Raw genomic sequence first — 27,872 nt, forward strand, 5'->3', positions numbered from 1 at the left:
GGACTGATAGCTCCCATTTTGTCGCCATCTGGTGGCCAACGATAGTAACTCAACCATTAACTGTACTAGCAGGGAAACACTGCACATAACCTTTGAGGTTAAATGCCAAAATCATGCTAACAAATGATTTACCTTCAACTGAGCAAATGTGTGTATGAAAGCCTGTTAAAGTTACGTATTTGATAAAAGATAAGAAAGTCAAAATTTTTAAAAAAATACTTAGAATTATGTGGAACATTTGTAATTATGAGGTAAAAGTCACAATTATAAGATTTTTTAAAAAAAAATCCTAATTATGAGATAAAAAAAAATCGAAGTCAAATTTTTTAGATAAAAAGTCAAAATGATGAGAAAAGATAAGAATTATTACATACAAATCTTAATTTTGAGAGTCGAAATTATGAGGTAAGAAAGTCAAAATGATGAGATTAAATTAAGACATAAAAATGTTGAAATGATGAGATTAAATATAGAAATTATGAGATAAAATGTCATAGCTGTGAAATAAAAAAAACTGAAATAGAATTTGTTTGAAAATAAAGTCAAATGTATGACATGAAAACATTCAAAATTATATTATTAATGAGATAAAAAGACGAAATTCTGTCGAAACTATGTGATGAAGAAATTGTTATAAAAATCCATATTGTGGGAGGCGGGGGTGGGGGGAGAAATAACTTTGAGATAAAAAGTAAGTTAAAACAAAGTTTAAATGATTAGATAAAAAGTCGATAAAAAGGTCGAAATTAAGGGGGGTGGTAATGAGATTTAAAATCGGAATTATGAGATAAGAAAGTTGAAAATATGTGACTAAAAAGCGAAAATAGGAGATAAAAAGAAAATGTGAGATAAAGAAACAAAATTAGATAAAAAGTCGAAATTATTAGATAAAAAGTGAATCACGAGGTCAAAAGTCGAACTGAGATTAAAAAAAAAAAGTTGAAATTATGAGATGAAAAACCCAAGTTATAAAACAGTCAAAATTATGAGATAAAAATGTAAATTATGAGATAAGAAAGTTGAAGTTATGTAATTTAAAAAAAAATCCAATTTGTGAGATTAAAAAGTCTAAATTATAATATGGAGAATCAATATTATGAAAATAAAAAAATGGCAAATACTAGTTAAAAAGTCGAAATTATGAGACATCATATGCAACAGTCATAGTTAACATATAAGTGGTGATGCTGCAATGTTGAACAAGTACTGACAGAAATAAGACAAAAAAGAAAGAAAAAGTTACATTCCTGATTACAAACGTTTTTACGTTTATTATTAACTATTTTGTACTGTAATACTGAATATCGATTATTACACAAAGAAGTAAATAATCTCAGAAACAACATGAACTTCCTTGTAGAATGCTAAGAACTACAAATCCCACAACCTCACACGTCACCACCACGTCTCCACACTCTTATCTGATTGGGCAGCCTGAGTAAAACCTCTCCTGATTGGTCCAGCGGGGCCATGTTTGCGTCCCCAGCTGTCTTGACGCGGTGTCGCTAACCGGTTAGCCGCCTCAGCTTACAACGTCGTTTAAACTCACGGTACAGACCAACGGCGACGAGTCGTGATGCCGGTCCACTCCCGGGAGAAGAAGGAAAACAACCACGACGAAATGGAGGTGGATTTCCCGGAGCAAGACGCTAGCAGCACGGACGAGGAGGACACGGTTAGCACGTCCGTGTCTGAAGATGGAGACAGCTCAGGTGGGACAAATCTCACTTATTAACTCACTGGGACGTGCAAAATTATACGTTTATTAGAAATATGTTCAAAAACTGCGGGGACATTATTTGTACCTGTGTGAAGTTGCCCCCCCCCCCCTCTCTTGTCAGAACCTCCCCAAACTTGTCCCAATTTGTGCTACATTTGTGCCATTACATTAAGTTTTTCTAAAATATATTTTCTGACTAATGACGTCATTTGTGTCCAGCTTTCATAGTTTTGATGTTTATCACGTTTTTGTTGGGGCTGCTTATGAAACACTAAATGTTTGTTACGTTTGTACTGGACAATTTGTTGTCTATTGCGTCACTTCCGGTCCTTTCCTGTCAAACAGGAAATGACGCATAGAAAAAAAAGAAGAAAAAAAAAAAAAGCTTGGGCTTTTTGATAATTACAAGTTTTTCTGACCACTGGTTCGTGATCACAGCTCCAGTAAAGTCTGCTGGCATCTTCAAACCGAGGCGCAGATTCGCCGAAGAAAAAGAGCGAATTGGAAGAGCTGTTAGTTAGTCTCAAGCCCCGCCGTTATTCAAAGCGGTTGCCGAGCGACCAGAAGCGACACTGAGATTGCACCGCGAGAGTTCCGTGGTGTTTCTGACCACACCGAGGGATCTCAACTGAATTACTCCGGTTGAACCCTGCATGGCGCAAGGTACGAACTTGTTGAAACGTAGGGCTCGATAAAGACACGTGTTTACGCTTTGCATTGTGGGTTTTTGGGTAGGGCTGGGCGATATGGACAAAAAAGTATATCTCGATATATTTTTACTTAAACTCGATATATCCATCCATCCATTTTCTTCCGCTTATCCGAGGTCGGGTCGCGGGGGCAGCGGCCTAAGCAGGGAAGCCCAGACTTCCCTCTCCCCAGCCACTTCGTCCAGCTCTTCCCGGGGGATCCTGAGGCGTTCCCAGGCCAGCCGGGAGACATAGTCTACCCAACGTGTCCTGGGTCTTCCCCGTGGCCTCCTACCGGTCGGACGTGCCCTAAACACCTCCCTAGGGAGGCGTTCGGGTGGCATCCTGACCAGATGCCCGAACCACCTCATCTAGCTCCTCTCGATGTGGAGGAGCAGCGGCTTTACTTTGAGCTCCCCCCGGATGGCAGAGCTTCTCACCCTATCTCTAAGGGAGAGACCCGCCACCCGGCAGAGGAAACTCATTTTGGCCGCTTGTACCCGTGATCTTGTCCTTTCGGTCATAACCCAATGCTCATGACCATAGGTGAGGATGGGAACGTAGATCGACCGGTAAATTGAGAGCTTTGCCTTCCGGCTCAGCTCCTTCTTCACCACAACGGATCGATACAGCGTCCGCATTACTGAAGATGCCGCACCGATCCGCCTGTCGATCTCACGATCCACTCTTCCCTCACTCGTGAACAAGACTCCTAGGTACTTGAACTCCTCCACTTGGGGAAGGGTCTCCTACCCAACCCGCAGATGGCACTCCACCCTTTTCCGGGAGAGAACCATGGACTCGGACTTGGAGGTGCTGCTTCTCACCCCAGTCGCTTCACACTCGGCTGCGAACCGATCCAGTGAGAGCTGAAGATACTGGCCAGATGAAGCCATCAGGACCACATCATCTGCAAAAAGCAGAGACCTAATCCTGCAGCCACCAAACCAGATCCCCTCAACACCTTGACTGCGCCTAGAAATTCTGTCCATAAAAGTTATGAACAGAATCGGTGACGAAGGGCAGCCTTGGCGGAGTCCAACCCTCACTGGAAACTTGTCCGACTTACTGCCGGCAATGCGGACCAAGCTCTGACACTGATCGTACAAGGAGCGGACCGCCACAATCAGATAGTCCGGTACCCCATACTCTCTGAGCACTCCCCATAGGACTTCCCGGGGGACACGGTCGAATGCCTTCTCCAAGTCCACAAAGCACATGTAGACTGGTTGGGCAAACTCCCATACACCCTCTAGGACCCTGCTGAGAGTATAGAGCTGGTCAACAGTTCCACGACCAGGACGAAAACCACACTGTTCCTCCTGAATCCGAGGTTCGACTATCCGGCGTAGCCTCCTCTCCAGTAGACCTGAATAGACCTTACCGGGAAGGCTGAGGAGTGTGATCCCACGATAGTTGGAACACACCCTGGTTCCCCTTCTTAAAGAGAGGAAGCACCACCCCGGTCTGCCAATCCAGAGGTACCGCCCCTGATGTCCACGCAATGCTGCAGAGTCTTGTCAACCAAGACAGCCCCACAGCATCCAGAGCCTTGAGGTATTGCGGGCGGATCTCATCCACCCCCGGGGCCTTGCCACTGAGGAGCTTTTTAACTACCTCAGCAAACTCAGCCCCAGAAATAGGAGAGCCCACCACAGATTCCCCAGGAACTGCTTCCTCATAGGAAAACATGTTGGTGGGATTGAGGAGGTCTTCGACAACATCCGCAGTCGAGGTCAGCAGAACACCAAACCCACCATACACGGTGTTGACAGTGCACTGCTTCCCCTTCCTGAGGCGGCGCAAAGTGGTCCAGAATCGCTTCGAAGCCGTCCGGATGTAAATGTACAATGTTAAAAAACATGGTGTTTACTTTTTGATATCAAAATAAAACACAAAGCAGTTTGGCTAATGAAGATGAAGTCTAATAAACAAGCTTTGTTCTTCTCCAACGCCTCCTTGTGGTTCAGTACAACAGTTTGGCCAACAAAAATAAAGAGCAGTGATACCTCTCACATCGAATACACAATCTCCACAGCCTTCGTTCAGTTCGATGAGATGACAAAACATTTTAGCTAGTATTGATGTTATTGGAACGCTGATACAGTTTGCAGTTAAATAAAGGACAAGTGATCATCATAGTAAACAAACTAATAAAGAAGTTGTGACAACCTGCTGCATGTTTCCTCACCTCATTAACTCTCAGTCACAGCAGCCGATGAACGCTGTATTGAGACAATAAAAGCAACATCAAATAGTTTTTCTCCTTCGCTGTATACTTTTAGTGTGGGGACAAGTGCGTCTGTCTCCAATATTGTCCACACCTGTCTCCCTCCCGCAGTGCGCTCTTAAGCGCAAGCCAGGAAGCGAGGGAAAATGACGTTAAATCAAGCGCTTGGCTCCTTTTACTCAGAGGGGAAATCTCCGGAGCAAAGTCCGTGCAGTTAGTCCGCCATGATTATCAAGCCAAACGACGCTAGTGCGCATGCGTCTGACTTTGTGTTGCCTAAAATGCAGATTTTTCGGTAATTAAAAAATGAGACGGTATTACTAACAGTCTGGAATTGTATCGCAAATTATCACTCTACCGTTTACCGTTACATTCCTAGTCTATTAACAAGTAAAAAGTCAAAGGTGGTCATGGCATGTCAATTTTTTAGGGCATTACAGCAAATGACGAGGGCGGTTGCAGCATATTCCGCAGTTGCCGTGGTTGAATTTGAGCCCTGAAAATGGCACTGCTGAAACAGGAAAAGAAGCTGAAGGGTACAAAGGTATACATGAATGAGCACCTTTACCAAACGTAATGCTGTATTCGCCAAGAAAGCACGCGACTTGAAAAAGCAGGGAAAAATACAGGGAACTTGGCGCGCCAAATGTAAAATCTACATCATGCTGAATGGAGGTCCAGAAGCAGGAGTACTTGTTGTCAAAAGACATCCAGAACCTGGACAAATATTAACGGTGACATTGTTCGACAATGACAATGGGGTCTGACGGAAAACAAACATCTTAATTCAACACCAACCCGACTATGTTCTAAGGGATCACTGACCAAGAAGACCTGGATTCAGGAGCACATCATCCAACTCAGATATATTACTGAAACAACAACAAAGATTGTTGAACAAGAAAATATGGAACTAAAAAACTTCCGCAACAAAGGCCATAAAAGCCAGCATTTGGAGAATGACATAGATTCAGATATCCCCCCCACCCCCACATCAGTAATAATCGTTTTTATTATACATCCATCCATCCATTTTCTACCGCTTATTCCCTTCGGGGTTGCGGGGGGTGCTGGAGCCTATCTCAGCTACAATTGGGCAGGAGGCGGGGTACACCCTGGACAAGTCGCCACCTCATCACAGGGCCAACACAGATAGACAGACAAATAATATAATTGTCAATTATTAATTTCAACAGCAAAAGCTTGTACGCAAAATACAGCAACATGAAGCACTTTTTATAACAATTCAACGAACCCTTCAAAGTAGAGATGTCCGATAATGGCTTTTTTGCCGATATCCGATATTCCGATATTGTCCAACTCTTAATTACCGATTCCGATATCAACCGATACCGATATATACAGTCGTGGAATTAACACATTATTATGCCTAATTTTGTTGTGATGCCCCGCCGGATGCATTAAACAATGTAACAAGGTTTTCCAAAATAAATCAACTCAAGTTATGGAAAAAAATGCCATATTTATTATTGAAGTCACAAAGTGCATTATTTTTTTTAACATGCGTCAAAACAGCAGCTTGGAATTTGGTACATGCTCTCCCTGAGAAAGCGTTAGTGCTGCAAGGGGTTCTGGGTATTTGTTCTGTTGTGTTTATGTTGTGTTACGGTGCGGATGTTCTCCCGAAATGTGTGTGTCATTCTTGTTTGGTGTGGGTTCCACAGTGTGGCACATATTTGTAACAGTGTTAAAGTTGTTTATACGTCCACCCTCCGTGTGAATTGTATGGCTGTTGACCAAGTATGCTTTGCATTCACTTTTGTGTGTGAAAAGCCGTAGATATTATGTGATTGGGCCGGCACGCAAAGGCAGTGCCTTTAAGGTTCTCCCTACGTCCGTGTACCACAAAGTCATAAATTTTACTTTTTGAAACCGATACCGATAATTTCCGATATTACATTTTAAAGCATTTATCGGCCGATAATATCGGACTGACATCCCTACTTCAAAGTGATCACTGTCGCAGAAACACGGATTGATGATAAAAAAAAAAAGGAATAGATTAGGATCTGGAAGGATAGGAACTCAATTGCATTGACAAAACCAACAAGAACGGAGGAGGAGTAGCGGTGTACGCGATGAAGAACCTGAACTACAAAGTGGTAAAAAACATGTCACCTGGTATTGATAATGTCTCAGAATGTTTAAACATTGATATGTCATTAAAGCCAATATGTATTGATGAGCTGTGTATATCTAAGTCTATCTGATAGCTCCGTCACAGCTCTTTTTATACCAAATATGTGTTATATGTGTTTTATGTCGCACGTTTACTCCAAGAAAAATTCCTAGTTTGTGAACCCGTTCTCAAACAATGGCAATAAAACTATTCTGATTCTGATTCTGATATATATATAGGTGACTTTAACACGCACCTATTAATCCCTAATTAGCAAAAGTCCTTTGATGACTCCATAAACACAACGTATAGCATGAGTTTATATCCTAAAATCACAAAGCCAAGCAGAATCGCACGACACTGTGCCACGCTTATTGATAATGCTTTTTGACAATAACGCTACAAGTAAGTGGGTCTGCTAATAACCGACATCCGTTTTCTCTGATGGAAACTACAGGATGAGGAACATGGACGACAAAAAGACAATACGAGGACCAAAACCTCCCCAGACCTGTCCCAAATGTTTGTCTATTATAGTTTTTATGTTATCCACATTTTATTATTCATAATCAATCCCCCCACCTTGTCAAAACTTCTCCAAACTTTTTTGTTTGTGCTGTAATTGTTTTTTGTCCAACTATTGTAGTTTGTATGTTATTTTTCGTTTAATGAGGCTGGTTATGATGAATCATAAATTGTTTGCAATGTTTTTGTGATTCATAACCAGTCGCCTTACCTTGCCAAAACCTCCCCAAAATTGTCCCAAATGTTTTTGCTGTTTTTATGTAAAAAAAATGTTTTTGTTTTTATGTTATTTATGTGTTAATATTTATAACCAGCCCCCCATCCCCACCTTGTCAGAAAAAAAGTGATTTTTTTTTGTTTACTATAGTTTTTATGTTATTATTGTGTTATTATTCATAACAAGCCAACCCACCTTGTTAAAAAACGGCGCTATGTTTGTGTTGCATTTTTTTTCAGTTTTTATGTTATTCAAATGTTATTATACATAACCTGCCCGACCCCCCTTGTCAAAACCCCCCAAGACTTGTACCAATTGTGCAATTTTTGTGTGTGTAATAGTTTCTGTCATTAATTATTATAGTTTTTATGTTATGAATGTTTCATTATTCATAACCAGCCCCTCCCCCCCACCACCTTGTCAAAAAAAGTGCTACGTTTGTGATGACATTGTTTTGTTTATCATAGTTTTAAAGTTATTTTGTGTTATTATTCATAACCAGACCCCGCCTTGTCAAAAAAAACAAAACGTTTGTGCTATGTTTGTGCTGCTTTTTTTTTTTTCAATCAATCAAAGTTTATTTATATAGCCCTTAATCACAAGTGTCTAAAAGGGCTGCACAGGCCACAACAACATCCCCCAGATCAGGGCAAGAAAAAACTCAACCCAATGGAATACAATGAGAAACCTTGTTTTTAGTTTTTATGAAAGGGACAAGCGGTAGAAAAATAGATGGATGGATGGATGGATGTTATTAAAATTGTATTATACATAACCTGCCCGCCCCTCCTTGTCAAATCCTCCCCAAACTTGGACAAATTGTGCATTGTTTTTGTTTATTATAGTTTTTACGTCATTAATTATTATAGTTTGATTATTCATAAGCAGCCCCCACCTTTTCATGAAAAAATTGTGCTACGTTTGTGATTAAATTGTTTTGTTTATTATAGTTTTTGAGTTATTATTTAGTTTTATTTCTCATAACAAACCAACCCACATTGTTCCAAAAAATAGTGCTATGTTTGTTTTGCATTTTTTTGTTGTTTTAATGTTAAAATGTTGTTATACAAAACCTGCGCCGCCCCTCCTTGTCAAAACCTCCCCAAACTTGTACCAATTGTGCAATTTGTCAATTATAGTTTGTACGTCATTAATTACAGTTTTTATGTTATGAATGTTTTTTTTTTTAATTCATAACCATTTGTCAAAATCTCCCCAATCTTGTCCCAAACATTTGTGCTACGTATGTGCTGGTTTGTGTTGCAAAAATTTTTTGTCTAACTAATATAGTTAATGTTTTGTAGTTTTTATGTTATTATTCATAGCAGTGTTTCCCACACATTCATTTATTTGTGGCGGCCCGCCACGAAAGAATTACGTCCGCCACAAATAGATTTTTTTAATTTTTTAATTTAATTTAATTTTTTTTTTTTTGTCCTGTCCAGCTTCTCAGGCAAATCATATAGTTGATGTAGATGCCCATATAGGCTGTTCAGATTTACTTTACAAAAGAGAAGTGTAGGATACTTCTCTTGTTGCCTTATTTGTATTTGACCACTACTGTTTTTTGTTTATTTGTTACTGACTGTGGCAGGACACCTCTGCCTCTGTTTCACTTTATGTTGCTGGTAAATAATATGGTTGTAGTAGTAGGCTAAAGTTAAATTATTTAGTATGCACTAATTAAAGGGGCAGAGCTTTAAGAGACATTATAGCTTTTATATTTTATAAGATATATATTTTATAAGAACCACAATTAATAAATATGTTTCAGTGAATAACTTATTGTTCAAATCTGTACATAAATATGTACATAAAGTGTTGTAATTATATTGTAAAATGGATGGATGGATGGATGGACGTTTAAAACAAAACTGTTATTAATTAGTAAGTATACATTTTTTGAGCCTTTTTAGAGAAAATCATATCATTGTAGTAAATTATGCAAATTACTCGAAGTCATGGTGACCACGCCCATAGCCACGCCCCCACCGCCACAGGTATCTTGGCAGTTTATGGGAAACACTGCATAACCAACCCCCGCCCCACCTTGTCAAAAAAAAACAATAAAAAAAAACGTTTGTGCTTATTATGGGGCTAATTATAAATCATAAAACGTTTGCTACATTTGTGCTGCAAATGTTTTGTCTATTGTAATTTTTATGTTTTTACCGTTTTACAGGGCTGGTAATAAATCATAAAACGTTAACATCACAACTATAAGTGTCAGGTTCAAACACTGATGACATCTATTAAACAAGACAAGAGGCAAAGAATTAAACAGAGACAGAATTAAATTTGGACTCAATATATTGAGGAGAGTCGCCGCCGACCTGTAACCTCTTACAGTGTCTCAGCACGCTCTGCCAAAAGATTGTATTCCTCCTTCTTTATTTGACTTTCTCCCCCCCCCCCCACCTGACCACAGCTGCTTCCAGAGGGAGGTGGGTCGTAAACAGCGTTGCCTTTGGTTACCGAACAGTTCAAAAAGAGAGGTCGTAAAAAAGTTAAAAAAGAGTTCGTCTGGAAATTGGGCAGATCCTTGATTCTCTCCGCTTTGAAGTCCTTGGGCCAGAACAACATCCTTCTGTTGAACACCATCTTGCTTCCCCACCCCCTACACAGTTGAGTTTTACGAGCCTTACTCTTGGTAGGTTTCAAAAGACAGCCTTTTGTCTTCTTGTCAGGAACACAATGTAATACAAAGTTTTTGTGATAATTTAGAAACATTTATTCTAACAATAAAGAGTTTGACAACATTTTTTTGCAGCGTTTGGTACAAGTTGGGGAGATTTTGACAAGGTGGGGGAGGCTGGTTATGAGTAATAAAACGTTTACAACATAAAACTGTAATAGTCAAACAAAAACAATGTAGCGCAAACGTTTGGTACTAGTTTTGGGATATTTTGACAAGGTACATACAGGTATATTTTGATAGTGTAAGCTTGTACGACAATAACAAAGCTATTATCACTTGTGAACAGAGATGGATGACGAAGACTGCGAGAGGAGGAGGATGGAGTGCCTGGACGAGATGACCACGCTGGAGAAACAATTCACAGACTTGAAGGAGCAGTAAGTCCCCCCTTTAGATGACAGAAATGAGAACATACCGTATTTTTCGGACCATAGGGCACAGGCACATTAAAGCGGTCATATTATGATTAGTTTCTCAATTTAAAACACTTCCTTGTGGTCTACTTAACATGTAATGGTGGTTCTTTGGTCAAAATGTTGCATAAATTATGTTTTACAGACCATCTTCAAGTCGCTTTCTGACCATCGCTTCAGGATGCGCCGTTTTGTTGGCGGTCTTATTTACATAAACGCCACTTCAACAGTGCCTTCTCCCCGCCATCTTTGTTGTACTGGTGTAGCGTGCAAGGACGGGAGTAGAAGAAGTGTCAAAAGATGGAGCGAACTGTTTTAATGACATTTAGTCTTTACTTAAATCCTCATCCATGGCTCACTTGTGTAACTGCAACGCCGGAAATGTATCCCGTGAAAATCGTCCGACCGAAACTTTAATAACTAATGTTCTGTGGGTGAATAATGTAAACCCACTACACCGGTTGTTTTTAGCGCTTCCATAGCGAGTACTGACAGATATAAGTTAGAACTTTACGCTACTCTATATTAGAAATGGTAACAGAAAGAGGATGAATGCCCCACAACAAGAAGATAGAGAAAAGAAGGAGCTAATTGGCTACAATGGCGGACGCGCGCATATTTTCAGGACTTATGCGGATCCCAAATACACATCAGCAGGTACCAGAAGGTAAGAAAAATTGGTTTTGCATAATACTGCGAAACAAAATGCCAGATAATATGACTGCTAATAGGTGCCATTTTGGGGTCCTTATACACACACAATAATAATACCATATGTTGAAGCACAGTACGCCTGACTACGTTAGCTGTAATGCTCCAACAATCCATCAAGCGGTGCGTCTTTATAGCTTACCAAAGTCGTACTAAAACATTTTGACAGATTTTTGAGCGCCGTGTGTAATGTTCTATATTCTCAAGGTAACATTTTAAGTTGAGGTGGTGTTTCTTGGCGGCATCTTGCAATCTACATGTATCTCTTATGTGTGACTGCCATCTACTGGTCACACTTATCATGACATCATGTACCTAATAAAATAGCTTCGAGGTCAGTAAGCACAGCCAGAATTATTCTGTACATTAGGCGCACCGGGTTCTAAAGTGCACTGTTGATTTTTGAGAAAATGAAAGGATTTTAAGTGCGCCTTATGTTTGGAAAAATATGGGACTCTCATGGACGGAACTAATCTGCCACTGTGAAAGTACTGACTCATGTTAACGTCGTCATCTTTTTTTGCTCTAGTCACTACTGCACTATTATTTATCAGCCTTCCACATATTAGTTATATAAGTACTTGTTTATATTTTTAGGTAATCGTTAATATTGATTGTTTATATAAATATTTATTGTTTACATAGACATGAAAGCGGAGTCTACCAATTCAAATTCCTTGTGTGTTAGACATACCTGGCCAAGAAAGCTCATTCTGATGACATATTTTACTACCTGTGTGCTGACACTGCTTTTTAACTGCTTGGTTGAAACTGTCACATTCTCCATCTTGTCGTTTAAATTATCATTTCCTTTTTTCTCCTACAGATTGTATAAAGAACGTCTGAGCCAGGTAGACGTCAAGCTACAGGAGGTGATGGCCGGATGTGCCCAGGAGTACCTGGAACCTTTAGCCAACCTTCAGGAGAACATGCAAATCAGAACCAAAGTGGCAGGTATCTCCTCGGAGCACTCTGTATCCTAAGAGCATATAACCGTCTAAAACAGACCTGGGCATTGTACGGCCCGCGGGCCGCATCCGGCCCTTTGCGCATCCCTGTCCGGCCCGCGTGAGGCCAATCATAAATTACAAAATAAATTTAAAAAAGTATCTATGTCGAGTGTGCAATACAACAGTGCTGCTTTTGTTTTGAAAAGCGTTATTTGTATTACTTCCGTGTGGACGTATGCGCGTGTGCGATTGTGAGTGAATTGAACGGCGCAATTACAAATTACAAAATAAAGTTTAAAAAACATCTATGTCGTGCGCGCAATACAACTGTGCTGCTTTTATTTTGAAATGTGTTATTTATGCCGTATGTCCGGAGGGAACCTGTGAGGGAAGGTGCATAGAGACAAGTGATGAGACGCTAAAAAAAGAAAAGTTGATGAGGATTGGCGTGTTTCCAACAAGAGATGGACTGCCAAGTATTTCTTTACATAAATTAATGGTAAAGCCGTGTGCTTAATGTGTGGTACACAGGTTGCTGTGTTTAAATATCATTTTAATCGCCACTACACGAAGAAACACGAGGGAAAATACCGGGATGTGTCTGATGAAGCGCGCGCAAGGGAGGCTGATGCGTTGATGGTAAAACTGCAAAGCCAACAAGGACTTTGTGCCATATTTCACACCCCCAGAGATGCAGCCGTCAGGACAAGTTTCGTCATTTCTCACAAAAGCGCCAGAAAAAGTAAGGCGTTTTCTGACGGAGAGTTTATTAAGGAGTGCTTATTGGACTTTGTTGCGCTGATAATGCCCGGAGACAGGACTGTTTTTCGCTAACTTTGGATGAGAGCTCTGATGCAGTCAATTAAAGAGACAACCACAGGTAATGACTTGTTCACAGAGGTAAATGCGTGTTGGGACACGCTGGCAGGTGTGACAATCCAATCCACTTTATTTATATAGCACATTTAAACAACAAAATGTTTCCAAAGTGCTGCACAACAATATTACAAACAATATTCAAATATTATCCTTAGCTCCACCAATGACTGAATAAAAAGAAAAAAACAATTACATATAAAACCAATATAAAAAACAATATAGAATAGATATGATTAAAAACTATTTTTAACAACAGATGGTTGTCCAAATCTGATGGGGAAAAATGTTGGATAATGCAGGATAAAGTGACCTTAAAAAGCAATCTGCTTTTGTATAAAGTTAAGTTAGGTTAAATGAAATTATTATTATTATTATTATTATTAATTATTATCATCATTATTATTTATCTTATGGTATATCAAAAATAATATTGAGCAAAATTTAATTGAAATATTGTCGTGTGGCCCTCCAGCAGTGCTCGGGTTGCTTATGCGGCCCCCGGTGAAAATTAATTGCCCACCCCTGGTCTAAAACATGCCGTGTTTTTCGGACCATAGGGCGCACTGGATTATAAAGCGCATGAAAGGGGTCATGTTATGATTTTTTTGTTCTACATTTAAAACACTTGTGGTCTACATAACATGTCATGGTGGTTCTTTGGTCAAAATGTTGAAGAGATTATGTTTTACTGACCGTCTCTTCGTGGATGGACCATTTTGTGGGCGGTCTTATTTACGTGCCTCCACTTTGACAGGCTGTTCTCCCCTCCATCTTTGCTGTACCGGTAGTTTTTAGCGCTTCCATAGCGAGTCTACTGACAGTTATAGGTTAGAGCTGTACGCTACTTTGTATTAGAAATGGCAACAGCGGAGGATGAATGCCCCACAACAAGAAGACAGAGAAAAATAAGGAGCTCACTGGCAACAATGGCGGACGCACGCAAATTTTCAGGACTAATGCAAATCCCAAATACACATCAGCAGGTACCAGAAGGTAAGAAAAGTTGGTTTTGAATAATACTGCGAAACAAAATGCCAGATAATTTTGGGGTCCTTATACACACACCATAATAATACCCGTATGTTGAAGCACAGTACGTCTGACTACGTTAGCCATAATGCTCCGTGTTCTATCAAGCGGTGCGGCTTCGTGGTACCAAAGTCGTACTAAAACATTTTGACAGATTTTTGAGCACCGTGTGTAGTAATGTTTTATATTCTCAATGAAACATCAACGTTTTGGTGTTGCTTGCTTACGGGTACTTGCTAGTGTCATTTATTGAACAGGGGGCATCAACCTGCAGTCCACACGTGACTGCCATCTACTGGTCGCACTTATTACACCATGTAGCAAATAAAATTACTTCGAGGTCGGTAAGCACAACCACAATAAATCTGTACATAAGACTTCAGGCCTCCTGCTACTTGTCGTGGATGTGAACAATTAGGTTTGCTTCGATGTGTTGCAGGCATCTACAAGGAGCTGTGCTTGGAGTCGGTGAAGAACAAGTACGACTGCGAGATCCAGGCGGCCTGCCAGCACTGGGAGGTGATCGCTTAAAAAAGAAAATGGAGACCTACAGTATTTCTGTCATTTCACAATTCCGGATTGAGTGTCTGATGACGCGATAGAGGATGTGCTTCACCACACATGTTTGACCCACCACGCATGTTTTCTCAGAGTGAGAAGCTGCTGCTCTTTGACACCGTGCAAAGCGAGCTGGAGGAGAAGATAAGACGGCTGGAGGAAGACAGACACAGCATCGACATCACCTCAGGTACCAAGAAGATATGCCCCTGATAGTATCTTGTCCTAGTCAATAGTCGTGGGCAGTGGTCATTATTTTTCACTTATATTCACTTTATTGTCATATTAATATCAGTGCTCTAAAGCCATTATGGAAATTGAGAGATCAATTAAATATGATCTTGAATGAATTAATCTAATTAATCTTTTTTTTAATCTGACCTAAAAAATGATCAGAAATCAGAGGTATTTTTGTTTAAATTTATGACATTATTTTGGCAGATAAAAAGTGGCTTTATAAAGTAATTTATTGTCTCTCCAGCAGCACTAAGAGCGGACTCCGCCAAACTACCTCTAGGTAATGTTGCAATTTTCAATGCCAACAAATCAATAGACTCAAAAATGTTTCCAACAATGCGCTATGCTTGATGCTAATATACTTTGGCTTTGCTATTGACATGCTACTGATTAGCATTAACGATTTTACATGGCAATTTCAATGCCTCCAAATTTGTTAATGAAAACTACAACTGCGATGCACGTTGCAATTAAACAACTGGTGTGTAATAAGTACAATACTTACAGTATTAACACTTCCGAGGGCACAACAACAGACTAGACTGAACTATACATATATACGTGTGTGTATATATATATGTATGTAGATATACATATGTGTGTGTATGTATTTGTGTAATTGTATATGTATACATATGTATATACATAAAAATGTATATATATATATATATATATATATATATATATATATATATATATATATATATATATATATATATGTGTATGCATATACACATATGTATATGTATACATACATGTGTATGTATATACATGTGTGTGTGTATATACATGTGTGTGTATGTATATACATGTGTGTGTGTGTGTATGTATATACATGTGTGTGTATATATGTATATACATGTATATGTATATACATGTGTATGTATATATGTATATACATGTGTATGTATATATGTATATACATGTGTATGTATGTATGTATGTATGTATATACATGTGTATGTATATATGTGTGTATGTATATATGTATATACATGAGTATGTATATACATGTGTGTGTATATATGTATATACATGTGTATGTATATGCATGTGTGTGTATATATATGTATATACATGTGTATGTATATATGTATATACATGTGTATGTACATAGGTATGTATTAGAACTGAATATTAAGACCATGTGAAAGTTCAACTATTACCTTCGTTATGGCTTCCTTAAAGTTTTGTAATGAATCAAAAATATCAAGCAGCTAATATGTGCCAAACATGGATAAGTGTGGAGAGAGGTTTTTTTTTGCATTTTTACCTTCATGTCTTGCAATGGATTTAAATAGGTGTAATTTAAAAATGTTTAAGGTGGTTGGCTGTTTTCTTTATAATATCCCCAAAGTTCAGTGAGCATGTTGTCTTAAGTGTGGCATGTGTGTTGACTTTTTGTGCTGCTTGAATTTAGTTTTTCTGCGCCATGACTAGGGAAGGTTGTTTGGATTGCATGTAAAAAGAAAATGCTGTGCATGTTATATCTCGAAGGTACACTCCTTGGTCACTGACTCGTGTTATACATGTCGTCCACAAGATGGTGACAAATAAGCACCTATCAATCCCCCCAGCTATTTAAATTTAATATGTAAACAATGTGCCTGGCCAGATTGCTTTGGGGCCCAATTGAAGACAGTCGGCGGGCGGGCGGTACTTTGGACACCCCTGGTGTAACGTCTTGGACTTGCACCTGTAATTAAGGCTCAAAAATGTAATAATAAACAATATATAACAACTGGACAGCAGTTTTAATATAATAATTGGTACATTTTTAGATGTTGCAATAAATAATGAGATTTTAGTATCCAAAACAAAGGGACAAGTGGTAAAAAAAGGATGGCGTACCAATGTCGATTCCCAGGTATCAGGAGTTGTTAACATATCGGTTCAAATGTGAACTGTACCATCCTTAATTACGATCTTTAATTAATCTTACTCATTTTTTTTTTTTAATTTGACCAAAAAAATGCTATAAAAGTAAAATGTATTTTCATTGAAATTCATTACATTATTGCGGCAGATCAAAAGAGGCTTAATGAAGTCATGTATTGTTTTCACAAAGTTGGAAGCAAACACATTTTCTGGGAAGATGAATGATTGAAATTCGGAGGCACCTAACAATACTAAAATCTCACGATACGATATTGTGATCTTGACAAAATAAATATAAAGGCTTGGCAAAAAGACCGGAGTGTAAAAAATGAAGTGGTAGGAGTGTTGAGGATTATTTCCAGTTATGTCCATAGTTTTGTATCTCGGAAAGAATGTAGTCCATAATGACTGAATCAACATTACGTTGTTTTTTTTGATGGTCTCTCATGGATTTTCCTTTCTAATCCGTCCTTTCTGACTTCCCAGAGCTGTGGAATGATGGACTGCATGCCAGGAAAAATAAGAAGAAGGATCCATTCTGTCCAATTAAGAAGAAGAAGCCAGTCGTGGTTTCTGATATCCTTCTCTATCCAAGCACCGCCGCCTAGTTTCCTACAATCATGTCCGACTGTCTTCTTTGACCGCTCTTGCACGGCCTTATATTGTTTACATGCTGCAAGATCTGGATATTCTTGAAGACTGGACCGCGATACGCAAGGTAACATTTTGGGCAAGCGAGTAACGATGGGGCGTGAACGTTTACGTGTGTCGTCTTCTCAGGCCATGGCATCCCTTGGACCGGCCAGGGCGAAAGTTGATGGTAAGAATCTCACTTCTTCTTGGCTGCTATCAATATTAGCCCGCAATACAAAGATGGATGGCCTTAGAGGAGGTACAGCTTTTAAGTGCTCCATTCTTTCCACGTCTTTCCCCTCCTAGCCGTATCAGCCAAAACGGAGCGACATCACCACGTGGCCCGCTCTGAAGACGGAAGACTGTTCTATGACAACCAGTGGTACTGCAGGGGCCAGGCCATCTGTATCAACAGGAAGGACGAGTGTCCCGCAAGGTTTGTATGCGTGAAGTGAGGGTTCTTCCATAATTGCACCTTATTCTTGCATTTATAGTACGCACTAGTGCAGGCGTGTCCAAACCTTTTGACTTGGGGGTCACTTAGGGATATAAAAAATGTGTCCGACTGCATGTAAAGTAACTCTTAGGGGTGTAACGGTACGTGTATTTGTATTGAACCGTTTCGGTACGGGGGTTTCGGTTTGGTTCGGAGGTGTACCGAACGAGTTTCCACACGAACATATTAAGTAGCCGTCTCCGCTTCCTTCTGCCTCTGTTTCTGTCAGTACTCTACACAGCACCCAGCATTGTCCTATCCACACAACCATCTGATTGGTTACAAACAGAGCGGTAACAGCCAATCAGCAGTGCGTATTCAGAGCGCATGTAGTCAGTGCTTAGCGTTTAGCAGGTAAGCATCAGGCTGCGGACTCCCCAAATTATAATAAGCACCTCCCAGTCAACTACTAGTAACATCACTATGAGCCCGTTGACCTTCTACAAATATAAAAGGCAGCTCAGCTCGCTCGCAGTCCTGGCTTGAGGTGAAGGCTAATTCACTTTTAGCGTAACGTTAGCTCATTTTGCTGTGTGTGTGTGTGTGTTACGGACAGCAAAGCCCTGTCTGTTATTTCACATTACCTTTTTCTGTATTGATTGAGCTGTGTTGAAGCATCAAAAAAAGACATTATGTTAAATGAAGAGTTTCTGTCTCTGGTAGTTGATATAATAATGTAACTGCATCATTAAGCCTACATGAACTCCATAGTGTTCAGGGATGAATAGTCTCTCCTATTGCTATTGTACCATTTTTTCAGCTATAGTTACATTAATCATTAGTAATGCAGCAGCCTAGTTTTGAATGGCAGGGTCCCTGCTCTCACATGTTGATAAAAATATAACATTTACATAATAAATCAACTACAGACTTCCTAAAAGCTGTAATAAATTAAGCATGATGAGTTGACTTGAAACTGTTTAATGTTGCACTTTTTATATGTAGAAGAAGAGTTTTGTCATTTCATTTAATCTGAGCAACAACTTGAGGCAGTTTAATGTTGATTAATGTGGGCAGAAGTATTATATTGTTCCCAATGTTAAAAGGATAAAGCCATTGTTTACAAATTTGGTAAATAAATGACCAAAAAATGTATATTTTGTTTTCTTACTGTACCGAAAATGAACCGAACCGTGACCTCTAAACCGAGGTACGTACCGAACCAAAATTTTTGTGTACCGTTACATCCCTAGTAACTCTATATATAAATGTGGATATATTTTCATAAATATATAGATATTTATGCTCTAGCTCAGTGATTCTCAAACTGTTGTACGTGGGTTGAATCTAGTGTTATGCCAAAGAATCACTTGATTAAGGTACAGTGTTTTATTTTCCTATATTCCATCACTGTGTTACATTTCAAACTGTGTACTGTTACAGTGGCCAAAAATATTAGATATACTTGTTAAACAAAACCTAGCTATTAATGAATACTTAGCCCAACTACGCTACTGTATTCTAATGTTAGTCATTATGGTGGTTCTTGGAGAGCCAAGTGATTTCCGAGGTGGTACTTGGGTGAAAAAAGAACCGGTGCTCTTGCTATGAAAATATTCAATATATAATTCATAATTCCTTCTTGGTGGACATTCATTTACCACGGCCAGGCCCTCTTGGTGACCAGAGGTAGATTCAGCTACAGGAGTGTGTGCATAAAAGACACAACCATCACATAAAATAATGTGGCGGACCGAACTATGTGTGGCCACATAAAAATGACGTAGCGGGTCAGAGTCAAACGAGGCTTAAAACTAGAGGAGACTGGGCCTTTTCTGTTGTTGGCCCTAAACTTTGGAATGTTCTGCCCCCTCATGTCAGAATGGGCCCGACTGTTGAGTGTTTTAAGTCGTGTCTTGAAACCCACTTTTATTCTCTGGCTTTTAAATCGTGAGTCTTGTGGTCTCTTATTGTTTTATTCTAATATATTGATTTGTTTTTATTGTTTTATTCTATTTTATTGATGTCTTTAGTTATTTTAATTATATTATTATTTTGTTTATTGTTAACTTGTTTAATTTTATATTCTTGTAATTTGAATACTTTTATAGTTTCTTTTTTATGTGCAGCACTCTGGAGACAGTTTGTCAATAGTGCCATATAAATAAAGGGGATTGGATTGGACAGTCAATAATGTGGCGTGGCACTTAAAATGTAGCTGACCGCTTAAAATGATGTGGCGTGCCACGTAAAATGTGGCTGACCACGTAAAATGATGTGGCGGACCACATAAAATGATGTCATGGGCCACCTATAATAATGTGGCGGGACGGGCCACATAAAATGACGTGGAGTGGTGTGGTGGGCCGTTCGAAATGACTTGCCAGACCGCACAAAATAATGGCCACTTAGAATAATATGGCGGTTCACATTAAATGACGTCTGGACACATGAAATGAAGTGGCGGGTGGAGCGGGCCACATAAGATAATGTGACGGTCCGTTCCAAATGACGTACCAGACCACACAAAATAATGTGGCACGCCGCTTAAAATAATGTAGTGGACCACATAAATTGATGTGGCGGATCACATTAAATGCCGTCTGGACACATGGAATGACGTGGCAGACCGCATGAAATGATGAGGTGGGCCACATGAAATGACATGCCGGACCATACAAAATGATGTGGCGTGCCACTTTAAATAATGTAGTGAACCACATAGTTTGATGAGACGATTCACATTAAATGGCGTCTGGACACAGGAAATGATGTGGTAGACTGCAGAGAATAATGCGGCCGGGGGGCCCACATATAATGGTCCATTCTAAATTACATACTAGACCACAAAAAGTAATGTGGTGCACTACGTAAATTGATGTGGCGGCTCACAATAAATGGCGTCTGGACACATAACGTGGCAGGGCGGGCCACGTTAAATTATGTGGCGTGATGGGTAACATAAAAAGATGTAGCGGGGCACTTAAAATAATGTGATGGACCTCATTAAATGACGTGGCGGTCCATTCTAAATGACATACCAGACCACAAAAAAGTACGTGGTGTGCCACTTAAAATAATGTAGTGCACCACGTAAATTGATGTGGCAGCTCACGTTAAATGGCGTCTGGACACATAACGTGGCGGGTCACATTAAATTATGTGGCGTGATGGGTAACATAAAAAGATGGAGCGGGGCACTTAAAATAATGTGGCGGGCCACTTAAAATAACGTGGAGGGTGGAGCAGGCCACAAATAAAAATACACAAAATGAGGTGTTGGGCCACATTAAATGATGTATCAGATCCGACTAATGATGTATGGCCACGTTAAATTACGTGACGGGCCATACTAAATCGCATAGTGGGCCACATTAAATCAAACTCTTCTCTTCTGTATACCTAAATGTGTATTAGAATAACATGACATTCATTCACGTGCATGGCCTACTGTTTCACCCACATTGGATAACTGGGCACATATCATTGGAGCAATAGGTGAGGACTTCAAAGCACAGTGGAGTATTTAGCTGCACCAGGCATCACTGGATCGAACCGTGGTCAACTTGAGGCCAACGAAAGCTTTAAAAAATAAAAAGTGACTGCTTCATTCTGGCCTCTGGCTATTTACAGTGTGTGTGTCACATGCTAATGTGTTAGCATCAGTCACAGCCTGTCCTTGTTACCACCAAGTGTCAGAACATGACAGGATCACAGCTCCAGCAACTATATCATGGCAGTAACCTACCACATCAACTGGGCTCAACAATCATACGGTTTTCTCTGCAGGTCCTTGAATCTATACTTGCCCTAGTACAGTGCTTCTCACACTTTTGTCACCAAGTACCACCTCAGAAAACACCACTACCATAAAAATACAGTAGCGTAGTAGGCCCTGGTATTCATTAAAAAAATTATATTTAACATTTTTGGCCATTGTAACATTACACACAGTTTGAACAGTAACAATGTGTTTGAATATAGGAACATAAACTGTACTGTGATCAAGGGATTTTTTGACGGACCACTTGATGGAGCCCGCGTACCAAAACTGGTACGCGTACCACGGTTTGAGAATCAATGCTCTCGTGGATATGGACCTCACCTTTTTAACCTAGCTAGGCTTTCTTGCCCCAAACAAGATCTTGTTTGGGGCCCCATTTGGATCTTGATATTACCCGTTTAACACGCTACGGGCTATATAGGGCAGATAATGTCCAAAGTTCTCATGAAAAGGTCCAACAAAATGTTGATAGGTCCAAAAGGAAAGGAAAAGTGGAAATCTTAGCGCACCTGACGATTCAATATGATTCCTGGGATGACTATTCGATTCAGAATCGATTCTCCATGCAAACAGATTCTCGCTAAAAATGTGGCAAACCACATACTGTAAAATGATACGGCCTTCCACATAAAATTAAGTGGCATTCACATTACATAATGTGGCGGGCCACATAAAATCACATGGGCCACGTAAAATAATGTGCCAAACCACATGCTGTAAAATGAAGTGGCCTTCCACGTAAAATGATGTGGCGGGTCAGATTAAATAATGTGGCGGGACACATAAAATTACATGGGCAGCATAAAATAATGTAGAAAACCACATACTGTAAAATGATGTGGTCTTCTGCATAAAATTAAGTTCCGGGCCACAAAGAAGAAATGTGGTTGGTCACATTAATGTGGCAAACCACCTAAAATAATGTAGCGAACCACATACTGTAAAATGATGTGGTCTTCCACATAAAATGATGTGGCGGGCCGCATAAAATAATGTAGCAAACCGTATACTGTAAAGTGATGTGGCCTTTCGCATAAAATTAAGTTCCGGGCCACGGAAAAAAAATGTTGCGGGTCACATTAGATAATGTGGCGGGCCACATAAACAATGTAGCGAACCACATACTGTAAAATGAAGTGGCCTTACGCATAAAATGAAGTAGCGGGTCACATTAGATAATGTAGCGGGCCACATACAAGGATGTGACGGGCCACATAAAATCACATGGCAGGCCGCATAAAATAATGTAGCAAACCACATACTGTAAAATGATGTGGCCTTACGCATAAAATTAAGTAGCGGGTCACATTAAATAATGTAGCGGGCCACAATACAATGATGTGACGGGCCACATAAAATCACATGGCGGGCCGCGTAAAATAATGTAGCAAACCACATACTGTAAAATGATGTGGCCTTACGCATAAAATTAAGTAGCGGGTCACATTAAATAATGTAGCGGGCCACAATACAATGATGTGACGGGCCACATAAAATCACATGGCGGGCCGCATAAATGAATGTAGCAAACAAAATACTGTAAAATGATGTGGCGGTCTGCATAAGATGAAGTATCGGGCAAAATGAGGCAGGCCAATTAAAAATGATGTGGCAGGTGTTGCGTTGACCAGCTCTTCCTCCCAGGGATTTTAAGGTGCTGGTCACTCCCAAATTCGTTTTATGGCAATAAGCTGAAAGTTAAATTCATCACCAGGCAGTAGTTGGTATTTTGTGGTTTATTGTCAAAGCTTTGAAGACAAACGTGAGACCCAATCCAGTACACAAGCGTTCCCTCGCCCAGTCTAGATCGGTCTCCCCTCCCTACGTCAGCGTTGCCCTCTGTCTCTCGCCCCCACCCCCTTTGTTTAGACTACCCCGAGTTATCTCTACTCTCTGCATTCCACTGCTAGAAGGCCGACACCTTACTATGAGAGGGAGAAAGAAGGAAGAATACTAGCTATGTTGTAATACGATTATGGAAGGAAAGAAGTAACACTTAAATATGGATATGTGGAAAAGATCTGGTTCCATCACAGGCCACTTAAAATGGAGGTGGCACACTTAAAAGTGATGTGGTAGGCTACTTAAAAGTGATGTGGCGAACCACATTAAAATACTTGGCGGACCGCATAAATGATGTGGTGGACCATTTTAAATGATGTGGCGGGCCACATGAAATGACGTGGCGAGTCTGGCCCCCGGGCCTTGAGTTTGACACCTGTGTGCTAGACCTCTAAGGATGCAGTTTCCATGGATGAGAGGAGGGATGGTGGGGTCATGTTTGCCTCATCACCATGGTGTCTTCTTCCACAGCGCCGTCATCACCACCATCAACAATGACGAGGTGTGGTTCAAACGACTGGACGGCACCAAGTCCAAGCTGTACATCTCCCAGCTGCAGAAAGGCAAATACACCATCAAACACTCTTGAAACAGCCAAACTGTGGTGTGCGCCATCACACCAAGCACCTCACCTTTATTTGCACGCAATGGGACCACCTGTCCACCATCGAAGGATTTGCTCCTCTGTACATATGTATTTATGTTGATAGGGCAAAGTCACAAAGTGTCATGTCTGCACTAAGTCAGATCGCTGCTAAGACGGAGGGCGATAAAGCGGCGCAACGATCCCTGGAGCTCAGTCCCGTGCCTTTCTGAGACCAGACCTTGGCTGAATTACAACACCTGCGCAGAAAGCAATCAAAAGACTGCGAGTGGGTTCAAACGGGTCAGTTCGTTTTTGCTGCTCCTTACAATCCTGCCTAATACGAGTGTGTGTGTGTGTGTGTGTGTGTGTGTGTGTGTGTGTGTGTGTGTGTGTGTGTGTGTGTGTGTGTGTGTGTGTGTGTGTGTGTGTGTGTGTGTGTGTGTGTGTGTGTGTGTTCAAATATTGCACAAGATGAGGAGGGGAGAGTGTAGATCAATTAAGACAGGGGTGTCCAAACTTTTTCCATTGACAGCATGCGGGGGCCATTTTGACGATTTTCATTTTTAAAACCATTAGGGCTCCCTTCAATTTCACAGAACACTAAAGGTCCCGCGGACCCAAAGGGGTCTCAGTCATTAAAGTGTTAAAAATAAGTCATGTGTTAATGGTTTTTTCAACATTTAAATATGTATAGATCAACTTCAGATCGATCCGTTGCCATTAAGTAACATTTGTTTTGTGTTATTTCTAGTTTTTTTTTCCCCAAAGAAAGAATGAAAAAAATTTTGGGGTTTTTTTCGGGAAAAACACAAAATATTCAATGTTTTCCCCCAAGCATTTTCCAAAATGGAATGTTTGATGTGAAGTAATTGAAGCCTGCAATAGATGAATAATTCATAGAATCATTGCTTTTGATTCATTATTGTTTTGAACAAAAAAAATATCATTATCTTGTCTCAAAAAAATCCTCATAAATGTGTTAAAAAAGATAATATCAATGTATATTATTTTTACTTCCAAGGCTTACATATCTAGATCAATTTCAGATATATCCGTCCATTATAAGGTTACATTATATTTTCATTAGCAACAGTTTTAAAGTAAAAACCAGCCTGCATGGCAACTTTATGTTGTTAGTGTCAATATTGCAACATTTTCTCCTTACATTTCACCTGTATGATCTTTTATTCCACTTTTATGTTTTGTTTTTGTAAATGTATTTTTTTTTAAAAAGCGCAACGGCCATTTTGATATTTTCCTTTTCCAAATTTTGGTGAAGGTTAAAGGTCCCGGGGACCCTAAAGGGTCTCAGTCATTAAAGTTGTTTACTAATATTTGTTTTACTTTTAACACTTAAATATAGATAAATTGCCATAAAGTTTTTTTTAATGTGTTATGTAATTTCCTCCTCTCCCCCAGCAAACCCTGTGTTTGCCTAAAAAAAACTTGTTAGTCCTTTTTTTTTTTTGGGGGGGGAAAACAAAATGTGCAATATTTTCCCCAAAACATTTTTCAAAGTGGAATATTTGATGTGAAGTAATTTGAGCTGAAATAGGTCAATCATTTGTAAAACCATTGCTTTTGATTCTCTTTTTTTTTTTGAAACAAAAATCTGACTAAAGGTCTCAGGGATCCAAAAGGAGCCCCATTCAAAAGTATTAAAATATGTCATATAGTTTTACTTTCAATCTTACATCTCCAGATCAACTTCAGATCTATCCGTCCATTGTTACATTTCACATGTTTGCTTTTTAATTGCACTTTTTTTTGTAGTAATATTTTTTTAAACGGGCGGGTGCCATTTTGATATTTTTCATTTTCAAAATCATTATGCCCCCCTCAATTTTGGTGAGCGTTAAAGGTCCTGGGTACCCAAAGGGTACCAAAGGGTCTCAGTCATTAAAAGTGTTTTAAAAAAAGTTATGTAATAATATTATTTTACTTTCAACACTTAAATATCTTTAGATCAACTTCAGATATAGTCGTTGTCATAACATATACATAATACATATATATATACACTACCGTTCAAAAATTTGGGGTCACATTGAAATGTCCTTATTTTTGAAGGAAAAGCACTGTACTTTTCAATGAAGACAACTTTAAACTAGTCTTAACTTTAAAGAAATACACTCTATACATTGCTAATGTGGTAAATGACTATTCTAACTGCAAATGTCTGGTTTTTGGTGCAATATCTACATCGGCGTATAGAGGCCCATTTCCAGCAACTATCACTCCAGTGTTCTAATGGTACAATGTGTTTGCTCATTGGCTCAGAAGGCTAATTGATGATTAGAAAACCCTTGTGCAATCATGTTCACACATCTGAAAACAGTTTAGCTCGTTACAGAAGCTACAAAACTGACCTTCCTTTGAGCAGATTGAGTTTCTGGAGCATCACATTTGTGGGGTCAATTAAACACTCAAACTGGCCAGAAAAAGAGAACTTTCATCTGAAACTCGACAGTCTATTCTTGTCTTAGAAATGAAGGCTATTTCACAAAATTGTTTGGGTGACCCCAAACTTTTGAACGGTAGTGTATATATATATATTTTATTTATTTATTAAGTTTTTTATTATATATATATTTTTTTTAATGTTGTATGCCCTATTTTTTAAATGAAATTGTGTGTTTTCATGTCAAAAACACAAAAGTATGCAATATTTTTCCCAAAACATTTTTTTTAATTGAATATTTGGTGTGAAGTAATTGGAGCTTTAAATTGGTAAGTAATCAATAACAATATTTTTATTTTTTGAACAATGACCGTTAAAAAAACATACATCAAAGATGTCTGGAATCCAAACGGCCACCACTCATAAAAGTATTCAAATAAGTCATAAATTAATATACATTATTTTTACTTTCAACAATAAGTGTTTGTTTTTTAAGCAATGGCAGTTTCAAAGTAAAAAAAAAAAAAGAGCCTGCATTGCAGCTTTGTGTTATTATTGTCAATATAGCAACATTTTATCGGTACATTGCACCTTTATGCTCTTTAATTCCATTTTTTATTTTTTATTTTTTTTGTAATAGTATTTTTAAAATGGGCCGTGAGCCACAAATGGCCCCCAGGCCGCACTTTGGACACCCCTGAATTGAGATTAAAGTGATGAACCTTAATGTCATAAGACAGGAGGTTTTGATTTGGGGAGCCTCTGGAGGATCTCGAGTAGTCTTGACCTGGTTTTTTACAGCACTGAAGTTTAAATGCCAGCACTGGGCATGAAGTTTTGGGAGGCTCCCTGGACAAAGAAGACTTTATGTTGTGTGTTGGTGTGCCTGACGCTGTCCAAGGTGGAACATCTGTGGCGACATCGAGGCTTCAACTGGTGGGCGGCGTTAAATGAATTGTGTCCTTGTATCTGTTTGTTGATCTCCTTTCTGTCGCTACAAATAGATCTGAGAAACAAACAAGAAATTAATTGTCCTGATCCTGCTGTCTTGTAAAACATATTCTTTCTTTTTGCTTTGTCTCCACAAATATTAACCATGAATGTGCTTGCAACAGAACAACAACAAACATACCAGAGATTCTGACCCAGAAAATTCACATAATTTTGCCAAATCTTTTTAATACAATATATATATATATATATATATATATATATATATATATATATATATATATATATATATATATATATATATATATATATATATATATATATACACAATGTATGTATAGGTGTGTATCTGTGTGTATATACTG

General features: G+C 39.2%; 1 protein-coding gene across 8 annotated transcripts; it reads left to right on the forward strand.

Moving 5' to 3' along the window:
• Positions 1–687: 687 nt before the first annotated feature.
• Positions 688–27,729, forward strand: brms1lb (BRMS1 like transcriptional repressor b). Of its 8 annotated transcripts, none has more exons than XR_009824125.1 (13): positions 688–1,712; positions 10,506–10,596; positions 12,170–12,297; positions 14,641–14,720; positions 14,853–14,949; positions 15,241–15,276; positions 17,361–17,450; positions 17,528–17,592; positions 17,655–17,694; positions 17,814–17,943; positions 24,041–24,132; positions 24,280–24,455; positions 27,358–27,729. XR_009824125.1 is itself a non-coding variant. In XM_062033738.1 (12 exons), the coding sequence occupies exons 1-12, from the start codon at positions 1,577–1,579 to the stop codon at positions 24,309–24,311; spliced, it is 1,017 nt and encodes a 338-aa protein (XP_061889722.1). In that variant the 5' UTR covers positions 688–1,576; the 3' UTR covers positions 24,312–27,729. The 8 variants fall into 8 exon arrangements, 6 of the variants coding, with proteins under 6 accessions (XP_061889722.1, XP_061889725.1, XP_061889723.1 ...); XR_009824124.1 differs by having other exon boundaries at positions 24,280–24,441; positions 24,627–27,729; XM_062033738.1 differs by having other exon boundaries at positions 24,280–27,729.
• The last annotated feature ends 143 nt before the right edge of the window (positions 27,730–27,872 follow it).

Source organism: Entelurus aequoreus, linkage group LG23, assembly GCF_033978785.1.
Source record: "Entelurus aequoreus isolate RoL-2023_Sb linkage group LG23, RoL_Eaeq_v1.1, whole genome shotgun sequence".
In the NCBI taxonomy this organism is placed as follows: domain Eukaryota; kingdom Metazoa; phylum Chordata; class Actinopteri; order Syngnathiformes; family Syngnathidae; genus Entelurus; species Entelurus aequoreus.

Excerpts from the sequence above, each read along its gene's own strand:
- brms1lb (XM_062033738.1), top strand. The coding sequence starts at position 1,577 with ATGCCGGTCCACTCCCGGGAGAAGAAGGAAAACAACCACGACGAAATG. Across the intron at positions 17,593-17,654 it reads ACTGGACCGCGATACGCAAG|GCCATGGCATCCCTTGGACC; the intron begins GTAACATTTTGG and ends TCGTCTTCTCAG. Across the intron at positions 17,944-24,040 it reads AAGGACGAGTGTCCCGCAAG|CGCCGTCATCACCACCATCA; the intron begins GTTTGTATGCGT and ends CTTCTTCCACAG.